The 25,535-nt window shown below is 38.8% G+C and overlaps 1 protein-coding gene across 5 annotated transcripts in view; it reads left to right on the top strand.

The window, feature by feature from the left end:
• Positions 1-25,535, top strand: part of LOC104595310 (DNAse I-like superfamily protein) — a 41,846-nt gene continuing 16,311 nt past the window's right edge. For all 5 annotated transcript variants that reach the window (XM_010255994.3, XM_010255998.3, XM_010255999.3 and 2 more), the window contains exons 1-7: positions 1-232; positions 323-623; positions 881-1,047; positions 7,838-7,903; positions 7,988-8,040; positions 14,886-14,967; positions 15,141-15,190. In XM_010255994.3, the coding sequence (XP_010254296.1) occupies positions 155-232; positions 323-623; positions 881-1,047; positions 7,838-7,903; positions 7,988-8,040; positions 14,886-14,967; positions 15,141-15,190 (797 nt within the window). In that variant the 5' untranslated portion in view covers positions 1-154. The remainder of the gene's footprint in view (positions 233-322; positions 624-880; positions 1,048-7,837; positions 7,904-7,987; positions 8,041-14,885; positions 14,968-15,140; positions 15,191-25,535) is intronic.

Below are 25,535 nucleotides of genomic sequence, written 5' to 3' on the forward strand. Positions count from 1 at the left end.
AAAGCCCTTCGGCAGCAAGTCGGCGACCTCTGAGTGAGTGAAGTGAAACACCAGAAGGGAAAGAAGAAGAAGGATAAAGAGATTCTTCCTATGAAGAAAGTGTTAGAAGTTGGAACCTCCTAACAATACGGTCTGGAAAGTAAGGCCGTGAACGATGAGGTCATCCGCCTCTTCTTTCCAATGCCTAGCCGCAGCAGCCGCTGACGCAAGCATGTCTTCTTCCCGCGCTTCTGTATGTACTGTAAAAAGCTGAAAACTTTTTAAATCTTCATGCTTCAATCATTTGACCGAGAAATCCTAAACGTATATGTTTCGTTGCTAGTCCGGCGGTCGGTATCCATGGCGACGAGGGTTCTCGGATCGGCCCAGTGGCGGACGAGACACTTTTGTGTCCGGAGATTCACATTTCAGGACGGTAAGGGAGACAAATTACGGTTTCCGGCAGGGACAAAGAGGGAGTTTCCGGGACCCCGGTGGGTTTCAGCCGCAAAATTTCCGTCCTCGGCCACCTTTTCGCCAACCACTTCCATACGGTCATCATCCGCCTGTCCGTCAACAGCGACCGAAACCCTTGGATTACAGGAACTGGGAGTACGCTTTGTCACAGCCTCCTGGTCAATGTGGTATTGCTTTCTGCTTAGTCTTTAAAACACATGTTTTTTTTTTATTTTTATTTACTTCTCCTTTAATTAAGGTGAAAATTTAGTTAATAACATCTGAATCACTGCTGGTGATGAATTGGATTATAAACTAGTTCTGTTGTTCATTTAAATGGTGGATTAAGTCGCAAAATTGTTGCATTTCGATACAATTATTTCTTAGGATAATTGCAAAGTTGGATGCTAGACATTGTTTTTTAATCTGTTTCAATGATTTACAGAGCGGTTTATAGTCCTCTCATACAATATACTTGCGGATTACCTGGCTACGAACCACCGGCGAGAACTTTACTTTCACATACCCAGGTATATGCTAGACTGGGAATGGCGAAAGAAAAGAATGGTTTTTGAGCTTAGGCTATGGTCACCTGACATCATGTGTCTTCAGGTAATAATTTTCCTTTCCATATTGCAGTGTTTTATAATAACTTTTGTTTGATACAAGCAGAATACCAGAAGGCGTATCCCTTGTGTTTTCTCTCATATTATTCAGCTTCTTTGGTCTTGAAAAAAAGTATACATCTATGTTAAAAGAAAATACAAAATTTGGTGTAGTTGGTCTTCAAAATCATAATGCGTATGAGATGGCATAGTGATCTTTGATGGAAGCTGTATAGGTAATCCTGGCCCATCTGGTATAGGAGGTGCTTTCAGAAGGCAAGATAATAGCTCTGTATTCAGGTCCAGTTGGAATTGGAGATTCCTTAAGAGTGGAAACCTTGGCACTACATCAAGGAGTAAAACTGGCCAAACAATTGGGGCTACAACAGATTGAGATAGAGGGGGACTCCAAATTGGTAATTGGGTGGATGTAGGGGTGTCAATGTTATTTGAAAATCCAATTTCGAATTCAAGATTTGACATAATCAATCGAATTTGGATAATTCAAATATCTAATCAGTCAAATTCGGATATGACCTGATTCGATTTGATAAATATCCGAATTCAATTGATTATTTAATTCTTATATATAATATACAAAATATTTAAATGTTATTTATAAATAAAATATTTATTTTATATGTTTATTAATTACCTAAAATAATTAATTGGTTGAATTCGAGTCGAATCAAATATTCTAATATTTAATTGAATTCGAATATTAATTTTCAATATCCATCGGATATTGAATCAAATTTGGATATTGGATTTTCTAATCAGATTCGAATTCGATCCGTTTACACCCGTAGGTGGATGCAATTAGGGCAGCTAGGAATTTGGCAATATAGACAGCTGATAAGGGAAATACTTAACATAACAAGGGAGGTGGGTGTTTGTTTTAAGTGGGTAAGGAGATCAGCAAATTGTTTAGCTGATGCCTTAGCAAAACAAGGGATTGTAAGGGAGAGCCTTTACTGGGCAGTGCTGTAGTGTATGATACTATGATGTCTATTGGATCAACCTCTTCTAATAGGGGTTGACTTCTATATTTCAGATTTAAATTATCTTTAATGAAGTTATCATTTCTGATAAAAAAATGGCATAGTGATCTTTTGCGAAGTGTATACTTCGTTGTACATGGACTAGTTCCTTTGGGATAGACACAACTTAGTGATATGAGCCTTAGGTCTGAGTTTACCTTTTTATTGTTCAATAGAATATAATTGACCTATTATCAATCAAAAAGACAACTGAGGAAATAATTAGAAGAGTCTTGCAATTTGCTTCTTGAACTATAAGAGTTCCACCTCGTACAAAGTTAAAAGGGTGCTGGGGCATGTGGATGGAATTGGTTGTGGATGGAGAAGGAGAAATTTCATTTCCGAACTGGTTGTGGATGGAATTGAGTTAATTCAACAAGAGGAGATAGCTGGGGCATATGTATAACATTTTAAATCCATTCTAAGAAGGCCTGTAAGTGGAAGGGTGTGGGTGGAAGGATTGGATTGGCCAGATGTAGGGGGGATAACAGGAGAAGTTTGGAGAGGGGGTTTGACTTGGAAGAGATTAAGGAAGCTGTATTTTCTATGGATAGAACAAAAACTCCAAGGCCTGATGGTTTTACAATTGCTTTCTATCAGGATTGTTGGGATATTCTGAAAGAGGACCTTTTACGGGTGTTTGAGAAGTTTTATAGGAGAGGAATTATTAATCGGGGGGTGAACTCCACTTTCATTGCTCTGATCCCCAAAAAGAAAGAATCCTCACACCCAAGGGACTTCAGACCAATTAGTCTGGTCAATAGCCTGTACAAAATCATTGCAAAGGTGTTATCTTTGAGACTGAAGAAGGTATTGCCAGACTTAATTGAACAAAATCAGGGTGCCTTTGTGAGTGGAAGACAGATTACAGATCAAATCCTCATTTCCAATGAGAGTGTGGAGAGTTTCAAGAAGGATAAAAAGAAGGGGGGGTTGTAAATTGGATTTGGAGAAGGCATATGAAATGGTGGATTGGGAATTTTTGAGGAAAGTCATGACCAAATTGGGGTTTGGGGCTAGATGGTGTAAATAGATCATGGGGTGTGTTCGGAACTGTCATTATTCAATACTAGTGAATGAGACAGTGGTAGATTTTTTCCCAACCACTAAGAGTATAAGACAGGGTGACCCTCTATCCCCTTTTCTGTTCTTACTTGTTGCTGATGTGTTGGGAAGGTTGATTCATAGAGCAGACTCTAGGGGCCTCATTAGAGGATAGAGGGTTGGTAGGGAGGACATCCCACTCACTCACTTACAGTTTGTTGATGATACGATCTTGTTTTGTGAAGGAGGTAATGTGAGGTTCATTAGGAATTTGAAATTAGTAATTCAATTTTTTGAGCAAATGTCAAACTTGAAAGCGAACTTCGGGAAAAGTTGTGTAGTGGGTGTGAATATGGAGGAGGGAGAGGTTAGGGAGAATGCAAAGGTGCTTGGGTGTGAAATATCAGATTGGCCTTTGAGTTATTTAGGTTTGCCCCTAGGTGATAATCCCAAGAGAGAGTTTTTGGAGCCTGGTGGTGGAGAGATTTGAAAAAAGGCTTGCTTCTTGGAAAAAGAATTATCTCTCCTTGGTGGAAGGACTACACTGATCAAGGTCACGCTAGCAAACTTACCCATTTATTTCCTTTCAGTGTTCAAAATTCCAGTGAAGGTTTCCAGTAGGTTGGAGAGATTAATGGGAGATTTCCTTTGGGAGCCGGGAGAGGAGAAGAGGGACCATAGAGTTAGCTGAAAAATGGTGACCAGGAGTAAAGCTAGTGGAGGTTTGGGGCTCGGGAATATTGGGAGAAGGAACTCGACCCTCTTGGGAAAGTGGTTGTGAAGGTTTCCTTTGGAGTAGGAGAAGCTATGGGCTAGAATGGTGGCAAGCATACATGGGATGGAGCAGAATGGATGGGATGCTGGAATTAGAGCAAGGTCCACAAGCAATTCACTTTGGAAAGCCATTCACGATTTGCTTCCAGTCTTCTCCCCACTTGTCAAGTATGATTCGAATTTTGGCACTTGCATAAAATTCTGGGAACAAACTTGGGTGGGGAATGTTCCACTTAAGGACCTGTTTCCTTCCTTGTATGCCCTCTCTGAGTGTAAAAATAAGCCAATTTCTTTTTTCATCACCCCTTCCTCCTCCAGTTCTGGGTTTGGGTGGAACCTGGGATTGAGGAGGGCTGTGAGGGACTCTGACTTCCAATGTGTCTTGAGCCTCCTTGACCATCTTGATAATGTCTTCATTGACCCTTCTAAGGTGGACTCTAGAACTTGGACCCCGACCCCCACGGGCTCTTTTCCTTGTGCTTCCTTTTTCAAAGTCTTATGTCAGTCCACCAGTCTTGCAACCTCCCCTTTCCCGGTTAATGAGGTTTGGTGCAGACCAATTCCTCCTAGGGTTGGTAGTTTTTGTTGGGAAGCCTATCTGGAAAGATTCAATACTGGTGATTTGCTTCAAAAGAAGAGACCCAATACATGCTTATCACCTCATTGGTGTGTTCTATGCAAAGCGGATGGGGAGACTGGTTTTCACTTACTGATGTCGTGCCAATTTGCAAAGTCAATTTGGGAATGGGATTTTTCTCTCTTTTGGCGCAGGTGGAACCCTCCATCAGATTTGCAGAGCCTATTTTCTCCTTCTTTGTTCAAATGGCGTGTGAAAAGGGGAAGGACACTGTGGAGAGGACTGAGGGCTGCAGTATGCTGGTCTTTAGGGGTAGAAAGAAATCTTAGAATCTTCTCTGATGAAGAGAGAGGGGCTGAAGAATTGAGGTTTGTGATCCATATCAGGGCTGTACCGTGGCTGAAATATCTAGAGCTATTCACAGACTAAACAGTGGATGACATGTTGAGCAAGTGGGGTGAGATTGCAAGCTGTATGAAGTCCAAATCAGTTGTGAAGGTGTCTTGGACACCCCCACCTGCTGGATTCCTAAAATTGAACTTTGATGGGAGTTGTAGGGGGAATCCTGGAGAATCAGGGATTGGGGGTGTTTTTAGGGATGAGAACGGGGTCATTTCAGCCATGTTCTCAGGTCCAATTGGAGTGGGGGATTCTCTTAGAGCTGAGATCTTGGCAATTATGGAAGGAGTTCAGAAAGCTAAGTTGATGGACGTCAGGAAACTCATAATTGAAGGGGACTTGGAGGTGGTGATAGGGTGGCTGAGGAAAGACAACTGTGGATTATGGAAGTACAGCAATGAGAGAAGAAAGTTCAAGTGGCTGGTGCGGGAAATGGAAATCAGGCTGAGTTCGGTTAAAAGAACAGCCAACTCTATAGCTGATGGGCTAGCTAAATAGGGGATAGAAAGGGATGTAATGTTTCGGTCTAAGTTGTAACTAAATTGCTTCTTTTTTTCCTTTTCTTTCTTTGAGGACTTAAGTTGTTTTTGGAAGATAAGAGTGTTTGTCTTCCTTGCTGTAACTATTCTTGTGATATTTTAATAAAATTGCTGAAGCTGTTATTGATCAAAAAAAAAAAATAAATAAAAACTTGGTGGAAGTTGTTGTGGCATAGGGCTATTCTTTAAAGATTCTGTGCTTTCTTTGGATCCTCAAAATGCACATGCCATGTGGAACAAAATCCATTGAACTATTGAAGCCTTGGTTGACCTTCTCAATAGAATTACTTTGGCCAAGAAGGTGTTGAATTATCTTGGTCTCTGTTTTAGTATTTGTTTTCAAGTCAACCAAAAATTTGGCAGTTGTATAATGTGGTTTAATAGGGCAAGAGGAATGGATTTGTTCAACTATCCCACATTGGTAGTATGGGATGCTAATGTGAGATATTCCACAACTAGCTTTTAGGGGTGAGTTCTCCCAAGGCACGTAACAAATGGTATCAGAGCCTACACCATGCCTCCCAGTTGCAATTGTGCGGTGCAGGCAGTGATGTTGGTATTGCAATGTTCGGTCGGGACTAGGTGGACTAGGGCAAAGTCGGCTTGCGTGGGTGCTGGGACTGCGGAGTGTGGTGAAATGTTACAACCCCTTTGTCCCACATTGGTACTATGGGATGCTGTTGTGTGATATATATGTGCTTGGGTTCTCTCCCTCTAACAGCTAGCTTTTAGGGGTGAGTTTTCCTAAGGCACGTATCAAACATTATGATGAGTGTATTTCCATCATTGGTGCTTTGGGAAGCTTGCAGGTAAAGTAAGTACCCGAAACACAAGGAGGATTTGTACCATTGTAATTTCAATGTTGCAGAGATTTTTAGGTGGATTAAAGAGATGGGACTTTTAATCGAAACTAAGAATGAATTCAGCTTCTTGGGATTTTTTTAAAGCCTTGAATAACAATCCTATGAGGCAACAAAAGAAATATTCTTTCTGCACCAGGCTTGCTGCAAACATGTTTAAACAGAATGTTGATGGGGCTTGTAGAGGAGATCCTGAACATTTTTCTTTTAATGTGTCTTAGGCCATGTTTGGGAGTGCTTAAGTTAAAAATAAGTGCTTATTCAAATAAGCACTTATTTGCATTTGGCACCCAACTTTTTCAAGTGCTTATTTTTTTAAAATAAACTTATTTTATATTGGGCGTTTGGTAGTCTTTTTCTCTAATAAGCACTTAAATAAGCATTTGTGACTATTTTGTCCTTCATTTTCTTTCAAATTTTCAAAATATACCCTTTGAAAGCACTTTACTTTCATAAAAGTATTTTTATAAAAGTAATTTAATAAAAGTGCTTTCATAAAAGTACTTTTATAAAATTCAACTAGGGATAATTTTATATGTGGTATTTTAAAATTCAATTAGGGATAATTTTGGAGGAAAAAATTTGAATAAGTGCTTATTGTATAAGCACTTAAAAAAAGCTGGAAATTTGGGCTTAAAAAATAAGCCCTTATTTTTAAAATAAGCAATTATTTTGGACTTATTTCCCAAATACCAATAAGTGCTTAATGGCCCAAATAAGCACTCCCAAACATGGCCTTAAACATTTATTTGTGTATCAACATTCATAAAAAAACATTTATTTGTGTATCAACTGAAAGTGGCGCTTAGATCCAAAATACTCATTTGAGCATTGTTTTAAAAGGCTTGCCTAGGTTCACAGGCAAGGCTTATTTTGTGGGGTGCCAGCTGTACGAGTCTCACCTTAACCTAGGTTCTCCTTACCTGGCTTGTTGCTTAGTTCAATGAATTGACCTTGAATTTGATGCTGAATAGGCAATTTGCTACAGTGTAGGTTGTAGTATGATGTTCAATGTTTAAATAGTTTAGCCTATATAGAATTTAGATGTACAAAAGGCTACAATATACATGTTAGTAACATGATGTTTTAACCAATTGAGCTAAATAGGGATTTTGAAATATTTTATTTCTTCAAGAATTTAGATTTGCATATCTTTGTATATTAAGTTTTACTTTTTATTGTTTTTTTCCAAAAATAGTGCTTTACTTTGTTTAGAAGCATGCCTTGTCTTGTGCCACAACCTCTAGGAATTCATTGTTGCATTTTAGTTGCACTTCTCACTTTTAAAGCACTGCATGCAGGTAACACAATTTCTTTTGTCATTAATAAGGGGTTAATGTTTTATTTGCTTTTCATATTCATGTTTTTTCCTTCCTACTTTTAGTTTTGTCCATAATAACCGTTTAATCGTGCTATTATTCTTGTGGTTCTGGATTTTTTTCCACCTATTGGTTGTTGACTTCAAATATCTTTTGTAATACCTTTGATGTATTCTTACCTCATGATTTTTTTTTTCTTATTATACAAGTTTTGTTGTCAATGTTTTTCTTCTTCTCGCTTTCAGGAGGTTGATAGATTTCATGACTTAGAGGAGGAGCTAAAGCTCCAAGGATATGAAGGCATTTGGAAGGTCAGTTTAATGGTGTTTATTGTTTTATGTTTTTTTTTTTTTTCTAGATGTATTTTCCACAAAAATGGTTTTGTGAATCTGCAGATGCGAACTGGCACTGCAGTTGATGGATGTGCAATTTTTTGGCGAACATCAAGGTAAAATACTTCATTTGTAGTTGTATGCCTCTTATCTCTGAATATCGCCATAGATTATTGAATTTTGTTTTGTTTGCGGGTTTATCTAGTTGCATCTACTACTATTGACTTTCAGCTACTTACGTGTGTTCTTACCCAATTTTGGTCCCAAATATTTCGGGTCTTGGGAGGAGTGGACTGGATATGAATACACACACAAACACAAAGTGGCCACTACAGAAAGTAATGTATGGATAATGAACACAATACTTAATGATTCTAGTACTTCCTTAGAAATCCAGTCCTTGTTCACACTCTTATTTGCAAACTCCTATGGTAGGATTTCAACTTGGGCTGGTTTACAATCTTAAAGTGTGGTTGGGTTGAGTTGAAGGTCAAGTTAGTGTTAGGGTTGAAAAAATTAACCCAACTTAACTTCAGGTTGGGTAGGGGTGTGGCCTGGTGCAACTTGACCCAACTTGAATTTGATGTGTCTTCATTTTGCATAAATAAATATCAAGTTTAAAAGCTAATGTTTTCCCTTTTTAGTATAGCATTGCCTAGAGAGAAGAAGAAATGTCTTCATATGGTGTTCATTGATCTAGAAAAAGGCTTATGATAGAGTTACTAGAGAGATAATATGGTGGGTCTTGGAAAAGAAAGGGTTTCAAAATAGGTATATAGACCTAATTAAGGATATGTATGAAGGGGCAACAACCAATTTAGAATACCACTCGGAGAGACTTCAGATTTTACAATTACGATGGGTCTTCACCAAGTTCCATGGTGCATGTTGTTTGCGGACAACATTGTTTTAATGGATGAAACTAATGAAGGATTAAATGCAAAATTCAAAATTAAACTTATGGACAAATGCCCTAGGAACAAGATGTTTTAAAATAAATAGGACTCAAACAGAGTATATGACATGTAAGTTTAGTAATAATAGGAGAGTAAGTCAGGATAACCTTAAGATTGGTAAGCAAGAGATAATTCAATGTGGCCATTTCCGGTACCTTGGTTCAATAATTCATAACAAAGGAGAGGTTGAGGAGGATACCACCTAGAGAATTAAAGCAGGTTGGGCAAAATGGAGGGGTGCATTTGGACCTTTGTGTGATAGGAGGATACCACGACAAAAATAAAATTCTATAAAACAATTTTAAGGCCAGCTATTTTGTATGGAGCAGAGTATTGGGCAGTCAAGAAACAACATGTTCAGTTTGTTTGGATGCAGATGGAACCAGCCAACAGAAGTTAAGTTGGTATTTTCTCCCTCTACCTTTGTTTGGCCAACAAAAAGAGGAAGAAATATGTGGAGGTGCCTTAGAGCAGCCACTTTGTGGACCATTTGGGAAGAAAGAAATGCAAGAACCTTCCAAGACAAGGAGAGATCCATTACAGCAGTGAAGGATTGCACCCTAACCAGGGCTATTCATTGGCTGAAATCTTTGGATTCCTTCAGCTTCTTCTCCTTTGATGATTTCTGGAGGAATTGGAATGTTATAGTCCATTCCTCGATTAAGAAAAACAGATCTATATCAGTTTGGGCACCTTGCACCTCTCCAAGGGAAGCTTGTAAAGTTCTATTATGCTTGATTAATGAAATTAATTCTTCATTTATCAAAGAAAAAAAAGAAACAACATGTTGAGAAAATGAGTGTAGCAGAAATGTGAATGCTAAGATGGATGAGTGGAAAAACTAGAAAGGATAGGATCAGGAATGAAGCCATCTGTTGAAACCTAGGAATAGCTCCAATAAGTGAGGAAATGTGTGTGTGTGTGTGAGAGAGAGAGAGAGAGAGAGTAGGCTAAGATGGCTTGTCATGTGCATAGAGGACCACCAACAGCTCCACTTCTCCAGTTAGAAGAAGTGATTTATTACAAGTAGAAGGGGCTAAAAGAGCTAGGGGTAGATCAAAGAGGACATGTGTAGAACTGTAGAATTAATAAGAAGTGATTTAAGCACTACTAATTTAACAGTGGATATGGTTTTAAATAGAACGGATTGGCGAAACAGGATTCATGTAGCTGACCCATATAGTTGGGACTTGGTATAAAGCTTGGATGATGATGATGATTTTCTAAAGTACCACAACATTGTTCCCATGCACAAACATGCACATATGTATGTATATGCTAAAGCTAGTTAACCTTAATTGGTTAATTCTAAACCCGAGAAGTGAGAACATTTTCTTATCTTATTTGGTAAAAGAGAAAAAAGTGAGAAAATGGCCCAATCCAAGCCTGACCCTGAACCCAACATGATGTTATGGATTGGTTTAGGGTTAGAGTTTGGGGGTTAAGTTTAAAAGCTAATATTTTTTTTTCTTTTTTTTTAGTGTAACATTATCTTAAAGCACCACAACTTTGTTCCTATGCACAGACATGCACATAACTCCGTATAGACTAAAGCTAGTTAACCTTAATTGACTAATTCTAAGTCTGAGGAGTGAGAACCTTTTTTTTTTTTGGTAAAAGAAAAAGAAGTGAGAAAATGGCCCAATCCAAGCCTGATCCTGAACCAACAGGATGTTATCAGATTGGTCAGGGTTAGAGTTTGGGGGTAGGGATGCAAATAGTTTGGATTTAATCCAATTTGAATTTGAATCTGGTTCATTTATGTTGGATATGGATATCTATTTAGCCATAATTGAATCAAATCAGGTTTGAAAATATGATATGCTATTAATCCGATCAATGTGGATTAGTGGATATTGCTAGATCCGATCTTATTTGATTATATATATCTCTTTTAAGAATTTTAATTTAAAGTTGCTTGGCAATAAATGGGAATTGGGATTTGGACAAGTCTATTTATAATATAAAAAATTAATACATTTTCTTATTTTATACTTATTTTTGTGGATTTATACTAGTTTTATACAAATTTATTGATCTTCAAATTGAACCAGTGAACCAGATATCCTGATATGTAATTGAATCACATTTGAATTCAAATATCATATTGAATTTGAACTCCTGGGTTTTTGTAGGATCAAATTTGGATATACCCCTAACCGACTTGCACCCCTATCTTATAATTTTTTTTTCCAAGTTCAATAGCTATTATCTCTATGTTCAAAGTACTTTTTCAACTTTAAATGCTGGTTCATATAGCATTAGAAGATCTAGTAAGGCAACAAGCCAAGTTGTGATCATTGCACAATGAGGTGTTCTTGTGATCAATTAGATGAGTTTCATTCTGAGTTTGAGCCATGTAGGTACAAGGTCTTATCTGTTTGATTTCATATCGGAAAAAAAAGGGAGGTACTTGTCTTTGTGTACAGGAGAGATTTATAAATTGTTGTTTTAAATAAAAAATTGGCAAAGATGTTAGTATCTTGGAGAATATAATTTATGAAGCCCCCTAACTTTGATAAGTGGAGCCCTTGTGGTAAGAAGAATAAATACCCTCTGGGGCATAACTCCAGATATCCTTGTTAAATGATTCCTCTGGCCATTAAAGTAGGTCTACTTTTGCCTTTTCACCAAGAATGATTCCCTCAAACAAGGGATGCTTATACTTTTGTCCTGTACAAATATGGTCAATAAGAATATGTGGGTTTACGGAGCGACCTACCTTAGTTATATTCTATGAGATGATAAAACATGTAAGTTTCTTTGATCAAAAACTCAAGAAGGAAAATTGTGAATCTTAGGATCTGTGAAACAAAATGAGAATCTTTTCTGGAATTAGAAGATGGGGCATTGGGGTGAATACTAGAGGGAAATAGGGACATTTAGTAGGCAAAGGAGCATGAATATTGTGGAATATTTGTGAAGAGTGGAACTCCAGAATATTTCGTGAGAAGAAAAGGAAGTTGGAGATATCGCTAACTTAATAACTATAAGAATAGCCTACTGGATCACCACGAAGGACCTTAGCTCAGAGCATTCATTATAAGAGGATGGGAGCCCATTGCCAGAGTTGCTCACTCATAGTAGGAGTAGCATGATATTTGCATCTACAAGACTTGAGTAAAACTGAATTCTGATGGGTGCTCTCTGGCCAACCTAGGGCGTTTTAGAGAAGTAGGAGCTTTCAGGGTTCAGTGGTATAGTTGGTAGCAGCATATTCAGTACCAATTATGGAAGCAACACTAGTTAGTGCATAAATATTATCCTTGTTATAGGGTTGGAAGTAAAAATTGTGAGGTGGAGAAAGACTTTAGCAGCGATTGGTTTGAAGCTACTAAATCCAGTTGTCTGTGGACTATTCAACATTCATTAGGCTGCGTTTGGTAAGACTGCTAATGCAGAACTGAAGAAAATGTGCACTCTGGTTCAGTTTTGCAGGCATTTGTTAAGAACAAGTTTTTGTACTGAAAATGAAAGTAAATTTGTTTTTTTTTTCCCAACTGTTTTTGCACTCAAAATGAGAGAGGTTAGTTTCCAAAAAAGCAATTTTTGCACTGAAAGTTGGTGAATGTAAAATTGGTTGGTTCTGGCCATGGGATTCATGTTTGAACCCATCACAACTAAACAAGACACTGTAAATTTATGACTGCAAAACCGAACTGGGTTTGCATCCTTCTACTTGAAAGATTTGCATTCACATCAGTGCATTCATTTTTTGCACTCTTACCAAATGCAGCCTTAGGAGGCTAGGTTGCTGACTTCAAGAATGGACAGCTATTTAGATGGTTACAGAGATTGGCTAATTCCCTAAATGATTGTCTAGCTAGAGGAGGGCTTGAAAATGGCTGACTATATTGGGGATGTTGGTCCTTACACAGCTTGGTAGAAAAGGTTTTTGTACTCTTATTTGCCAACTTTTTCATATTAGTTGATGCACCTAATCTTGTTACAGATAAAAAAATCTGGAGTTCTCATTGCTTCACACGTGATATAAGAACCCTCTGTTTATATGCATTGCCTATTTAAGTGCACACAAATGCATAGTAATGTAACCAGAAATTGCAAACTAGCACACATATATAGGATAAGATTTCTTGCAGCAATCAATAAAAGTAGATTGGGAGCAGAGAAATCAGTTCTCAATAGCAGGCAACTAAAGAGAACAGTAGAAGAAAATAAAACCTCATTGCTAAAACAGAAAATCAGTTCAATTTGAATAAGATGGGGATAGTGGCATAAAGAGTGTTAAGAACCTTTATACTCTCCTAAAAACTCTACAAAATTACCCCTGCTTGTTGGAAACTACTAAAAGACATCATGCTTTATCTATTAGACTCCCCAAAATACCCCTGTATGGTTATATTGAAGAAATGAAGAGGGATGTACTTGATTGTAGGGGTGGTCACCAAAAACTGAACCAAACCAAACAAAAAATTCCGGTTAATCAAACTGATTGGTTTGATATTTTTGAAAAACCAAAGGTACAGGTTTGATTTTGGTTAACCAATATAAAAAATCGGCGGTTAACCGAACCAACAGTATATATATTTTATATTATCTATATATTATAAATGAATATATATGCATTATATATAAATATATTTTTATAATAAATAGTATATTATTTATTATTTACGATATAATATATTATATGTATTTCTAGTATTATTATTGTTTATATATTTATTCATTATATATTATAAATATAAAAAACTGAAAAACCATGAACCGAACTGGTTGAAAACTGAACTGATCAACTGGTCAATCGATTGGCTTTGGTTCAGTTTCGGTTCACGATTTTCAAAAAACTGGTGGTATTGGTTTGGCTTGGAAAATAGGCCCATGGTTCGGTTGAACTGTGAGCACCCCTACTTGATTGGGGTTGTAGGGGTGCTCAGGTCCCAGTTGTAACTTTTTGTACTGTTTGGTTCCTGAAGCTTTGTTGAAAGAAGCTGCATTATATTGTTTTGCCTACTATTTTTGCTGAGCAGTAAGGTGTTTCTTCTTTCTCTTTTAATGAATACATGTTATTTATCAAAAATATTGAATAAATGAGGAAGAAAGGAAACAAAAAAACTGACCTCAATTTCCCTACCAAAAGAACTACTATTACTCATTAACCATGGCCCAATTAACATGAAACTTGAACCGCAAATACTCAATGCTGATGTAACCCTAGATGCGGGCCCCAATGGTCAAGTATTTTACTTTGGCTATGACCAACTATTAACAGCTGGATTAACCTCCTTTGATGAAATTCTTCCTGTAGTCTGATTAGCTTGAGATATACAGGGTATCTAATGCACTTCTTAAGCTTCAAATATCTGAATTTCAAGCTAATCCAGTGGTTGGATTATTAGAAATTAAGTCTCATGTTTTCTCAGGTGTTGTATTGCTGGCATAGATAATCTTCTCCATCTTTCTCACGGGGGTGTTTGATAAAGGCTGAAGTTGCTGAACTGAAAGACTTATTGCTTTGTCTTTTAGTTGGTAAAATAATCAAATATTAAAATTTTCAAGGGTATAGTAATCTACCAACTTCAGTTTCAGCCATTAAGGAGCCCACAATCTCCATCTCCTTGAAAAACTTATTCACTAATAGACAAAGCAATTAAACTTTTCAGTTCAGCATCCTCAGCTGTTATCAAATGGCCCCTCAGCCTTCTTCTGAGATTTGGTCCAGGATTGATGAAAACCATCTGTCACATAGGTACATAAAACAGATGGATGTGACCATCTATAATGTGATTGTTTCTTGATTGTGATGGTTCTGAGGGTGTATTATATGTTATGTTACTGTTGGCCAGTGAAGCTTTTATGGTGTAATGTAATTTTATTTTTAATCTTTTTTCTGTGTTTTTAACGAAGGGAGTAACTGACATCATTAAGCTGTATTGTTGTGGCTCTCTGATGCCAATTTTACTGAATTTATGTGATTTCATATGTTACCTTCAAGAAATAGAAGTGCTTAACTCTAACTACAATTCTAATTCTCCATGTACTAGATTCAAGTTACTGTATGAGGAGTTCATTGAGTTCAATAAGCTTGGACTTCGTGATAATGTTGCACAGATTTGTGTTCTAGAGGTACATTACATCTCAAATAATTTGCAGAAAACATGCCTAATTTTGCTGATATTGAATAGGAAGGTTTCTTATTTGGTTTTTATCTTTTTACTTGGTTTTATGCATTCAATGAGATCATTAGTTCATTACAACTTACAAGAACCTAATTACAGTGGTGTTCTTCTTTTGAGCAGTCAAGGAGTCAAAATGCTGCTGAAAATGAGTCTGAAGCTTCGTGCTCAAGGTAATCCCATTATTTTATTTTATTTTATTTTTTTATGGCATATGTATGAATTTGTAACATATAAGTCTTGATTTGTTATTTAGTTTATAGATATCTTCACAATTAATATAACAAAATTAAATTAACTGATTTTTTTATTTTTTTTTTCAATCATGCCTCTCTCTGAAAAGCCTCTTAAATGAGAAATTTCTTCTTAAAGCTCTTTTTTTTTTTTCTTTTGAGAAAAAGCGTAATGTATTGTATTCACTATACTTAAAGCTCTTTTTACATCTTAAATGAGAAATTTCAACTAGCTCAAGGATTAGATTTGTTAAACACCAATCTTTCTCTAATACAATCCAACATATCACAAATGACATCATCATCAAAAGGATAGATAGCCTTGAACCCAAATAAATCTGAGGCTAAAAGCTTAGCATCCAATTGATTGAAGGGAGCTTAGCAACCAAAAAAAAGAAGTACCAGAGCTCCAAAGTGCCAATAAAAGCCAAAGAAGTGATCTATAGGATTCTTCATCCACCTCACATGCAGAACACCTCTTAGGGATTTGAAGCCCCTATGGTTGAGATTGTTAACCATGACAACCTTACCCAAAGTTTCAAGTCACATAGGAGCCTCCACCAATCCATTATGGATAGAAGCGTGTGAAATGCAATTGTTATGTACTTCAATGCAAAAGCCTTCATGGCTCTTCCATGGGAGGAAGATGGAAATATTGTTTTAAAAGTGCAAGGGGCAATTTGCGCCCGAGGTGCAAGGTAAGGCACTTGCTTTTTCGAAGCAAGGTGCAAAAATACAAAAAATGCCAAAAAATATTAATAAAACAATATAAACTTAAAATTTAAAATAAATGTTTAAAAAACCTATTATCTAAAGTTAAAATACATAAACATAACATGTAAAGTGTATTCAAATGAAAATTTAAAAATAAAACCAAACATATAAAACATTTTCAAGCATGTAAAATCCACAATCTCTTTTTTTCCTCAATTGCATTACTTCAAATACCTAATCCAATGTTTTAAAAGCGCAAGGCACAAAAAAAGTGCAAGGGCCAAATTTGCGCTTGAGGCGCAAGGCGTAAGGCGAGGTGTGCGCCTTTTTAAGAAAGGCGCAAAATTACAAAAAAAAAGCTAAAAAATAAATAAGTCAGAAAATTCAAAAAATAGCCAAAAATTAAAAAAATGCAAAAAATATTAAACATAATGTTAATAAAAATATAAACTTAAATTTTAAAATATATGATTTAAAAAACCTATTATCTAAAATTAAAATACATAAACATAACATGTAAAGTGTATTCAAATGAAAATTTAAAAATAAAAGCAAACATATAAAGCATTTTCAAGCATGTAAAACCCACAATCTCTTTTTTTCCTTAATTGCATTGCTTCAAGTAGTTAATGTGATGTAAAACATATTGCATTCTTGATTCTATGAGTCGCCTTTGTACCACGCCTCTCGAGGCAAGCCCGAACAAGTCTATGTTAGGGTTTGAAATTCTTATTTCTCACATAAAAAATAATGATTATATAACTTTCATTGCCTTTTAAGAAGATATTTTATTGCAATGAATGAATGAACAACATTAGCAAATAGGGGGTTCTCAAAGCACCCCTTTTAAAAGGCGCACGCCTGGGCTAAGGTGCAAGGCGCATTAGGTGCATGCCTAGGCGCACCAGGCGCGCGCCTTTTGAAAGGGGTGCACCTAGGACCTGGGTGAGGCGCATACCCCAAAATGTGCCTCGCTTGTGCACCTAGGCACGCCTTTTAAATCACTGAGCTAATCTGATGTAAAACATCTTACATTCCTGATTCTACGAGCCACCTTTGTACCAAGCCCCTTGTGCCTTTTGAAAGTGTTGTGCCTGGGACCTAGGTGAGCCGCATACTTTAAAATGCGCCTTGTTTGAGTGCCTAGGTTGGCCTTTTAAATCACTGGATGGAAATACTTTGCTCACACTTGTGATTAGGTTCTATCCTCCTAATCATTGAACTTTTTTTTTTCTTTGGGGAAATGGAGTACCTTATGACTTTTGGAAGAGGATGATGCCTTACCAATTTCCATATCCAATGAAGGGGCATATGAAAACTGGGTTCCAAATCACTGGATCACCCATGAGGCTAAAGAAATTCATAAATGGTTTCACCAACTTTGTCTAAACATTGATAATGTGATAAAGAATTCCAAATCACTCTAATCGTCCTCCCAAAAAGTGAATCCTGTTTCTTCCTCAAGCCTTGGTCCATTTAAAAGTTTTATGTAACCTTTTTAGAGGCTGACCTTCTAAGAGCTGTTTACATCTCAGTGGTCTAATTGTCCAACCAAGAGTGGAATCCCCCTATTAACAGCCACTTCCATTTTAATGAGTCAATTTTTGAAATACCTTCACGGAGAATTTGTGAATAAGGTTTTCTTCATACTGCTCATTAGTCATTACTTGAAGCCCAAGCCCTTCACAATGTTAGTATGCCATATCCCCCTTTCACTTAGCATGATGGAACTTTCTCATTTTACATCTTTTATTTCAAAATTCTTTGAATCTTTTTACCAGTTGCCTCAAAAGCAGGCTTTTGTAGAAGTGAGTAGCAGTAAACTGGAGTACAGACCTATTAATTAGTGTGATCTGCCCCAAGAAGGTCAGGAAGTTATTGTTCTGACTTTCAATCCACCAATATAGTATCCATCTTCTCAGTCAGCCGACTCCAAGCACCTGTAGAGAACTGCTTAGCAGTTAGCACCCAAGGGGGGTTTCAGATGGAGTCAAGGGAGTAATCAGAAGCCACAACCTAAAATATCTGCACAAGCTTCCACAATTTCTTTTTTTTGATGAATAATAGTAAGTTTATTGATTCAGAAGCAAATTAGAGTGAGTTCATACATCATCCCAGTGAGAGGCGCGAGCTGCAGCCCCTCCTTGAAACTTACAAGTAAACTAGGAAAGAAAAACAAGAATCACAACTGAGCCCAAAATAATTCTTCCCTATTTACCCCTTGCTTAGCTAACACATCTGACAAGGTATTTGCTGATCTCCCCACCCACTGTACAGTGACCAACATATTCCTTGTCGACCAACTAAATTTCTTCATTTCATTCTTGTATTGCCACATAGCCTCTTCAGAATTTTTCAACCAACCCACCACCACTTTGGAATCCCCCTTGATTATTAGTTATTGTACCCCCAACTGGTTTGCAAATTGGACCCCTTGTACAACAGCTAAAAGTTCTGCCCTGATGGAATTCCCAATTCCCAAAGGACCTGAGTAGAGCAACAAAATCTCTCCCTTCTCATTTCTCAAAGCACCCCCCATTCCGGATAATCTTGGATTACCCATGCTGCTTCCATCAAAGTTCAACTTAATTGAGCCTTCGGGTGGAGGAGACCAGCTTGTAATTGATTTGGCCTTTAAAGATGAGCACCTTGCTACTACTAACCAATTTCTCCAAATGTCATTAAAGGAGAATTGACGAAAGATTTCCAAGGTCTTCAGCCAATGTATTGCCCTGTTTAACACACAGTCTTTCAAATCTTGGCTGTTCCTTTCCTTATCTTGAAAAATTCTGAGATTCCTTTCTTCCCAAAGAGTCCAAGTCAAGGCAGCACAAGCACATCTCCACATAATTCTCCCTATTTTTGTAGGCCAATAAAAGGTAGAATGGTTGAAGAGCATGTGAACTTCTGCTGGTAGACTCCAACTACCCCCAAACAACGAAAGTAGCCAAGCCCAAAGGTCTGCAGAAAAGGGACAAGATACTAACAGATGGTAACAATCCTCACCGTGAGCTCTACAGAGGATACACCAATTAGGAGAAATACAGAGAAAAGGTCTTCTCTTTTGTAGGTTGTCTAAAGTGTTTACTTTCCCATGGAAAACTTCCCAACAAAAAGCCATAATTTTTTGGGGGACTGGCCTACACCAAATTTCTTTTGACGGAAAGGGTTGGTGAGTAGAAAGTTGAGAGATGAACTTGAAAAAAGAAGCACAAGTGAAGGTTCCATTGGGTCTAGGAGTCCAAACCCTCTTATTTGGCTTGGAGGGATCCAAACAAACCTGATTAAGACACCCAAACAAAAAAGAAAGAGACTCAATTTCAGCATCCCTAAGTCCTCTATGAAAACCAAAATCCCAAGTAGGATCTAAGGGTGTTCCCAAGGGTGAGACAAATTTTGAGACCACCTCTTTTTTGTACAAAGAAATAGAAAAAAGCGAGGGGAACAAATCCTTTAACGGTGAGTCTCCTACCCAAATATCCTCCCAAAAAAGGATAGAGTTGCCAGAACAAACTTCAAACCTGATAAAATTGAGGAATTGAGGAAGGGTGTTGTGAATAGCCTTCCAAGGTGCTACTAGGTTAGCTTGCCTCGATACACCAGCATCCCATCCATTCTCTGACCTCCCATGAATGCTTCCCACCACCTCATGCCACAATCTCTCTCTTTCCAAAGGCCATCTCCACAACCATTTCCCTAACATAGCTTGATTCTTTCTAATTACCCTCCCAATTCCCAAACCCCCCTCTTCTTTACTTCTGCACACAATTTCCCAATTAACCAAGTGATCCTTTTTCTCTTGTCCCGGCTCCCATAAGAAGTCTCTCATCAACTTCTCCAGCTTCCTAGCTTCCCTAACTGGTATCCTAAAGACAGACAAATAATAGGTAGGTAAGTTAGCCAAGGTAGCTCTTATTAGGGTAATTCTTCCTCCTAAAGAAATATAGTTCATCTTCCAAGAGACTAATCTCTTCTCAAATTTTTCTAATACTGGGGTCCAAAATCTACTCTCCCTAGGATTTGCCCCTAAAGGAAGCCCTAAATATGACATAGGCCAAGCAGAGGTGGAACACTCAAGACACTCCGCAATAGCCTCGACCTCCCCTACCTCCAAATTTATACTTGCTACGCAACTCTTTTCCAGATTTATTCTCAAATTAGAGACACTTTCAAATCCTTTTATTAGCTTCTTTAGGTTTGCTACCTTTTCACTAAGACCTCCTTCACAAAAAATCATTAGGTCATCTGCAAACTGAAGGTGGGTGACGGGGACTTGGTGTCTCCCTATTCTTCAACCCCTGATGGTATCTTTGTTGTCAGCCTTAGTAATGATCCTACTAATCACATCAGCTACTAAGGTAAAAAGGAATGGTGAAAGTGGATCCCTTTGCCTGACACCCCTGCAAGCTGGAAAAAAATCCCTCACCGTACCATTTACCAGAATAGAGTAGTGACAAGTACTGATACACCCAAAGATCCAACTACACCACTTGTCCCCAAAACCATCATTCCGCATAACCTCTAATAGAAACTCCCAGTCCACCAAATCATAGGCCTTTTCAAGATCCAATTTACAAATGAATCCTTTCCTACTAGACCTTTTCATTTCTTCCACAGACTCATTCGCAATTAAGATCTGATCTGTTATTTGTCGCCCTTGAATGAAAGCCCCCTGAGTTTCACTAATGATGGTAGGGAGGACTGTTTTGATTCTCAATGAGAGCACTTAAGCCAGAATTTTATAGATGCTTGTCACCAGACTAATAGGCCTATAATCTTTTGGGTGGTTGGCATCATTCTTCTTAGGTATCAAGGCCAAAAAGGTGGCATTAATTCCAGGGCTTATAGTGTGATTGTCTGCAAATTCCTTAAAGACTTCAGCTAGATCCTCTTTCAACACCTCCCAACAGTCTTGATAAAAACCCATTGTAAAGCCATCTGGACCCGGAGCCTTGGATCTATCCATTAGAAAGACAGCTTTCTTAATCTCTTCTTCCTCGAAATCCCTTTCCAGCCACCTTGCCACTCCTTCATCAATCCTTGGCCAATCCACCCTTTCCATGACTGTTCTCTCACTCAAAGGCCTTCTATAAATCGATTTGAAGTGGTCCACAAATTTTCTGGCTATGTCATCCTGGTCGGTAATCACCTCCTCTCCTATCTCTAGCTTGGTCACAAAATTCTTTCTTCGTCTCCCATTGGCCCAATCATGGAAGAATCTAGTGTTCCCATCGCCTTCCTTAATCCACTTGTGTCTAGATTTTTGTCTCCAATTGATTTCTTCCCTCAATAACACTTCTTCCAACTCCTTTTTTAATTGTCTCCTTAACACTCTGTCCTCCTCGGTCAGCCCATTGTAAGATTCCTTTACATCCAAATTCTCTATTCGAGAGATTAGGCCCAATTTTTGCTCCTCAATTCTACCAAACTGATCTCTATTCCACTTTTATTTTAGCTCTCAACCTTTTTAATTTCTTGTGGAACTTGATCCCCTTCCATCTTACCCCCCTCTCCTTCTCACCCCACCACTCCTTCACTTTTTTCACAAAATCTGGATGGGTAAGCCACATATTTTCGAATCTAAAAGGTTTGGGTCCTATAGGAAAAGACTCAGTTCCTATTTGGATAGGACAGTGATCGGAGGTGACCCTGGGTAATGCCCTAGCAACCAAGTTTTCCAAACTATTCTCCCAGGCAAGGTTAAAAAGGAATCTATCCAACTTCGAGCACAAAGGGGTTTCCTGAAGGTTGGACCAAGTGTAACTGGCTTGCAGCAGAGGTATTTCCTTCAGTTCACAATCTTCAATAAAACCATTAAATTTCCTCATGCTTGTTGAGATTACCTGTTGGGGATTACTGGTTTCATCAGAGAATCTAATGACGTTAAAATCCCCGCCCAGGCACCAAGGACCATCCCATAGCCCCTTAATTGCATATAGTTCCTCCCACATCTCATTCCTCTCTCTATAGGAATTAGGGCCATAAACATTGGTTAAGACCCATACACACCCATTTTCTACATTCTTGCACTTAATGGAAACTGAGAATCTGCCTATCAATTCTTCCACTACTTCCACCACATCCTCCTTCCGTAGTGTTACAATCCCCCCCGAGGCTCCCCAAGAAGGAGACGAGCTCCAACCTAAACCTCTAGACCTCCAAAAACTCCTCACCCATCTCCCATCTAATTCCATCAGTTTGGATTCTTGTAACAACACAATATCAGGTTTTTCCCTTCGGAGTAGGTCTTTGATCGCCCTTCTCTTCTTTGCACTCCCTAACCCTCTTACATTCCAGCTAATAATTTTCATCGATACAAAATAACAAAGGACCCAATAAGAGGCCATATTCTCCTCATTTTAGGCCCTTCCTCCTATCCCCTCTACCACTGAATTCTGAATCCCCCTCAATGTCTGAGATTAGCCTTTCCACTTCAGATCTTTTTTTCTTATTTGTTCCTCTCTTCCCCCCCTTCCCAATTTCTCCATCCTTTCCAGCCAATGTTTGAGAAAGAATTTTACCCTTCTCACACTTATTTTTGCTACAACATCTTTCTACGAATCCTTCCTTTTTATTTTGTTCCTCCATCATTGTACATATCAACTCCCAAATTCTATCCGCCTCCCCCTTACTACTTCCTTCCAACACCCTCTCTCCTCCTTCCACTATCACCCTCTCTCCTCCTTCCACTATCACCCTCTCTCTTGCATCAGAAACTCCTGGATGGGAAGCTGGGATATCTGTTACAGGCATAGCAAACAAGTCAGTACCTAAAACAGAATTGACACCCATACCTGATAGAACGGGGGTAGGACTAGAATCACTGAAAATGATTTGCTGACAGGCGGCACATGGTTTTAAGGCCTTTCCCCTTTTTGGACAAGGTTGGGAAGTAGACATGGTGAAAGAATCACTTCCTGACGACCTACCCACTTGGAAAACCTTTCTCTGTGTTTCCGACACTGGAATACCCGCATCCATCCTCACGGCCGATTCTTGTCCCTCTCCACCAACATCCTGTAATTCATTAGACTCAGGGTCAGCTCGCTCGACGAAGGGAGGAGGAGTTTTCACAACTTTAGAACCAATTTCTTCACCATTCCTAGTCTTCCCGCCACCTGCCTCTTCAGTCTCTTCCTCTAAGAACAACTCTGTATGCAAACTTTCTGTTTCAAGAAGATCATTGTTGCTTTTCGGAGACAAACTTCCCAGACTTGGCATTTCGTCTCTATCAGAATCGTCGTTACTGTTTTGTTCACTCAACCAATCTTCAAACCCTGTTCTGTTCTCATCACTAGGCTTCATGTATCTCGGGTTGCGCCTATCTGGTGAGAGACGGTTCGCCAGGTTGGATGGGACCCATTGTAGAGAGTCTCGAGACTGCGAGTCTTGAGACTTTTTTGCGCCTGAACTGTTCGGTCGAGAGGAAGGGTTCGGGGTTGAAGAAGATAAACGCTTTATCTCGTCTATCAGCTCATCCCTCCTCCCAGTCACGTGCTTACTTGACAAGTCCCTCGGCCCATCTGTCTTATAATGGGCCTTGGGCTCAAGACTATAGGAGCCCAACTTTAAGTCCTTTATTTGAAAAGCCTTCTCCGGCCCACCATAATAGGGATCCACTCGATTGGGCCCTTCTTTTCGTCCCACGTGACCACTTAAAGAGTCACGCCCCCCTGTTTTAATGGTCGAACCAGCAACCTTCCCTGTCTGAGATTGCTGGTTCAGCCTTCTCCCTTTCGACAGTAGAAGCTTTTTGTCTTTTTCCCCTGACACCACCTGCGTAAAGGATCTGCCATTTGTCATACCCTCTTCTTGCTTTCTCCAGGTTTGACCTTCCAACTGCCCCAAAGCTTTTTGGCTTCCCAGAATATGTTGGCCCTTTTTAGCGAAACATCCCTTCCCATTTGAATTACCCAATCTCACTAGTCCACGTAGTGCTTCTTCTTCCTCCTTCTCCCCTCCTACCAACCGAGCCTCCTTCCACAGCCCTGCTTCAATGGAGGAAGCTAACCACACAGAGACAAAACTCCCCTCTGTTCGTACCTCTACTTTTCGTGGAATTTCTTCTGGCTTCACACCACTTAGCAGGATTGCTACTGAATAGAGATCGCCCCAGAAAGCACCTTTCAAGATTCCTCCACACAACACAGCTATAGACTCTGCTATTTCTTGTTTCCATAGATGGAATGGCAAGCCTATTACACGCACCACCACACCATCTTCAACAAAAAAATCCTTGGAGTTGGATGTTGGATTCCATTTGAAGACTGTGAATGATCCGAACTCAGCCTGAATATTGATAGCTAATATTTCCAAATCATTCTCTAATGGATCTAGGATGGCTTTACAGTTATCGAAGGGGGTTACTATGAAGACAGTCTTCAACTTCAACCTGGTTGCCAGTAAGTCAGCTACCCTCCTCCAATCATTAACCTTTTCCTTGGCTTGTATCACAAACTTACTATCTCACTCCTCTCTCTCTAGACCTCCCACCATTCTGCAATGGCCTTTTGTTTTTGCCATGACCACTGGCCCTTGTTGTACCCTGCTGTTACTGAAATAAGCCTTCTCCTCCCTTATGGAGGCTTTTTTCTCATTTGCTACTCTTTGAACTAAGAACTCTTTGAGCAACCAGTTTACTTCCCCCCAGCCTTGGTTCTGTTTTCCTGCTGGTAGACACACCAGTTGCCTCTGTCCCTTCCCAAAAAATTCAGTCAAAGCTATGAAGAACCCCTTTCTATTCCTCTTACATTCAACAACATATCTTCTCCCTTCTAGTGTACTAAAATCCTGCCAGTTTATCTGCTTACCTTTTGAACAGGCTCCAGCTATGAACTTTCTTAGCCACTCGATCACTTCTAATCCTTCCAGCAATATTGTACCCTTTTTCGCTTCCCTTACCTTCAGGCTTACCTTCCCCTTGATTCTCATCTCTTCGAACAGGAGATTTTTTGCTTCTATCTTCAAGGATCTCCTCCACTGACCTGCCTGCACGAACTCCATCCCCTCCATTTTCCCTCCCATCTTAGTTCCTCACCCTCTCACCCTCCATTTTCCCTCCCAGCAATACTGTTGCAGAATGCAAACCTTTTTCTAATCTATGTTAACGCATACAATGAGGACAACCAAAGACAATATACTCAGAAAGAGATGGAAGACCATCGAACTTTCCCTGGAGAAGTGTTTTTCCTGATGGTCAGAAAATAGGATAGCTTCCACAATTTCCTGGTCACAATCCCAATCCATAGGAGACATTCTACCTAGATTAATGAAGTGGCATTGCCTTAAAACGTTGATGGCTGTGAGATTTATAATACATAATAAGAGGATTCAGAACAATTTGCACATCTTCACTCTTCAGCGTATTGAAGATGGGAGATATTTGGTGCCATATTCAGTTGAATCCTAAAATCAGCATAAGATTGTCTAACAATCATCCTACTAAGAGCCTCTGCCAGATGAAAAAAAGGGTAAAGGGATTATCTTGTTATAGGTACCTAAAGCTCAGAAAGTAGCCTTAGCAACCCTATTTCTAAGCATAGAGGAGACAGCAAAACAAGCAATAATCAAA

Source organism: Nelumbo nucifera, chromosome 2 (genome assembly GCF_055504915.1).
Source record: "Nelumbo nucifera cultivar China Antique chromosome 2, China Antique-T2T, whole genome shotgun sequence".
NCBI classification, from domain to species: Eukaryota; Viridiplantae; Streptophyta; class Magnoliopsida; order Proteales; family Nelumbonaceae; genus Nelumbo; species Nelumbo nucifera.